This window comes from Phaethon lepturus, unplaced genomic scaffold (genome assembly GCF_000687285.1).
Source record: "Phaethon lepturus isolate BGI_N335 unplaced genomic scaffold, ASM68728v1 scaffold26832, whole genome shotgun sequence".
NCBI classification, from domain to species: domain Eukaryota; kingdom Metazoa; phylum Chordata; class Aves; order Phaethontiformes; family Phaethontidae; genus Phaethon; species Phaethon lepturus.
The window spans coordinates 2,145-2,725 of record NW_010521607.1 but is presented as its reverse complement, the minus strand read 5'-3'; the positions used below and the strand labels follow the sequence as shown (position 1 = coordinate 2,725).

At 65.4% G+C, this 581-nt stretch overlaps 1 protein-coding gene across 1 annotated transcript in view; it reads left to right on the top strand.

The window, feature by feature from the left end:
* The window catches only part of CPNE9 (copine family member IX), a gene marked incomplete at both ends in the record, with an annotated part of 5,438 nt that overhangs the window by 2,805 nt on the left and 2,052 nt on the right, over window positions 1-581 (top strand). Inside the window, 3 exon segments of the mRNA XM_010281586.1 lie at window positions 99-140; window positions 250-325; window positions 392-451. Coding sequence (XP_010279888.1) covers window positions 99-140; window positions 250-325; window positions 392-451 — 178 coding nt within the window.

Below are 581 nucleotides of genomic sequence, written 5' to 3'. Positions count from 1 at the left end.
GGGGTGGGCTGTGGGGCTGGGTGTCCCCAAACCAGGGGGGCTGGGGAGGTGATGCCAGCCAGGCCGGTGGCTCACCCTCTGCCTGCCTTTGCTTTCAGGACAGTGAAGATAGACGTGTACGACTGGGACCGGGATGGGAGGTGAGGCCGTGGCCGTGGGGTGGCAGGGGACATTGGGGTGCTGCCACCACTTCCCAGGTTGCCCCTCACCGGGGTGCCTGGCCGTGCTGACCCCGCGCTCCTACCGCAGCCACGACTTCATTGGGGAGTTTGCCACCAGCTACAGGGAGCTCTCCCGAGCGCAGAGCCAGTTCACGGTGTACGAGGTAGGGTGGGGGGCAGGAGGAGGGGGGACACCCCACACCAGGGCCAACCCATCCCTCCGTCCACAGGTGCTAAACCCCAGGAAGAAATGCAAGAAGAAGAAATACGTGAACTCTGGCACCGTGAGTGGGGCTGGGGTGCTCCTGGGGCTCCTGCTGGGGTGTCTGTCTCTGACCCCCATGCTGTGCCTGCTGGGGGGGGACCAAGTCTGACCCCCCCGTGCCCACAGGTGACACTGCTCTCCTTCTCTGTCGAGTC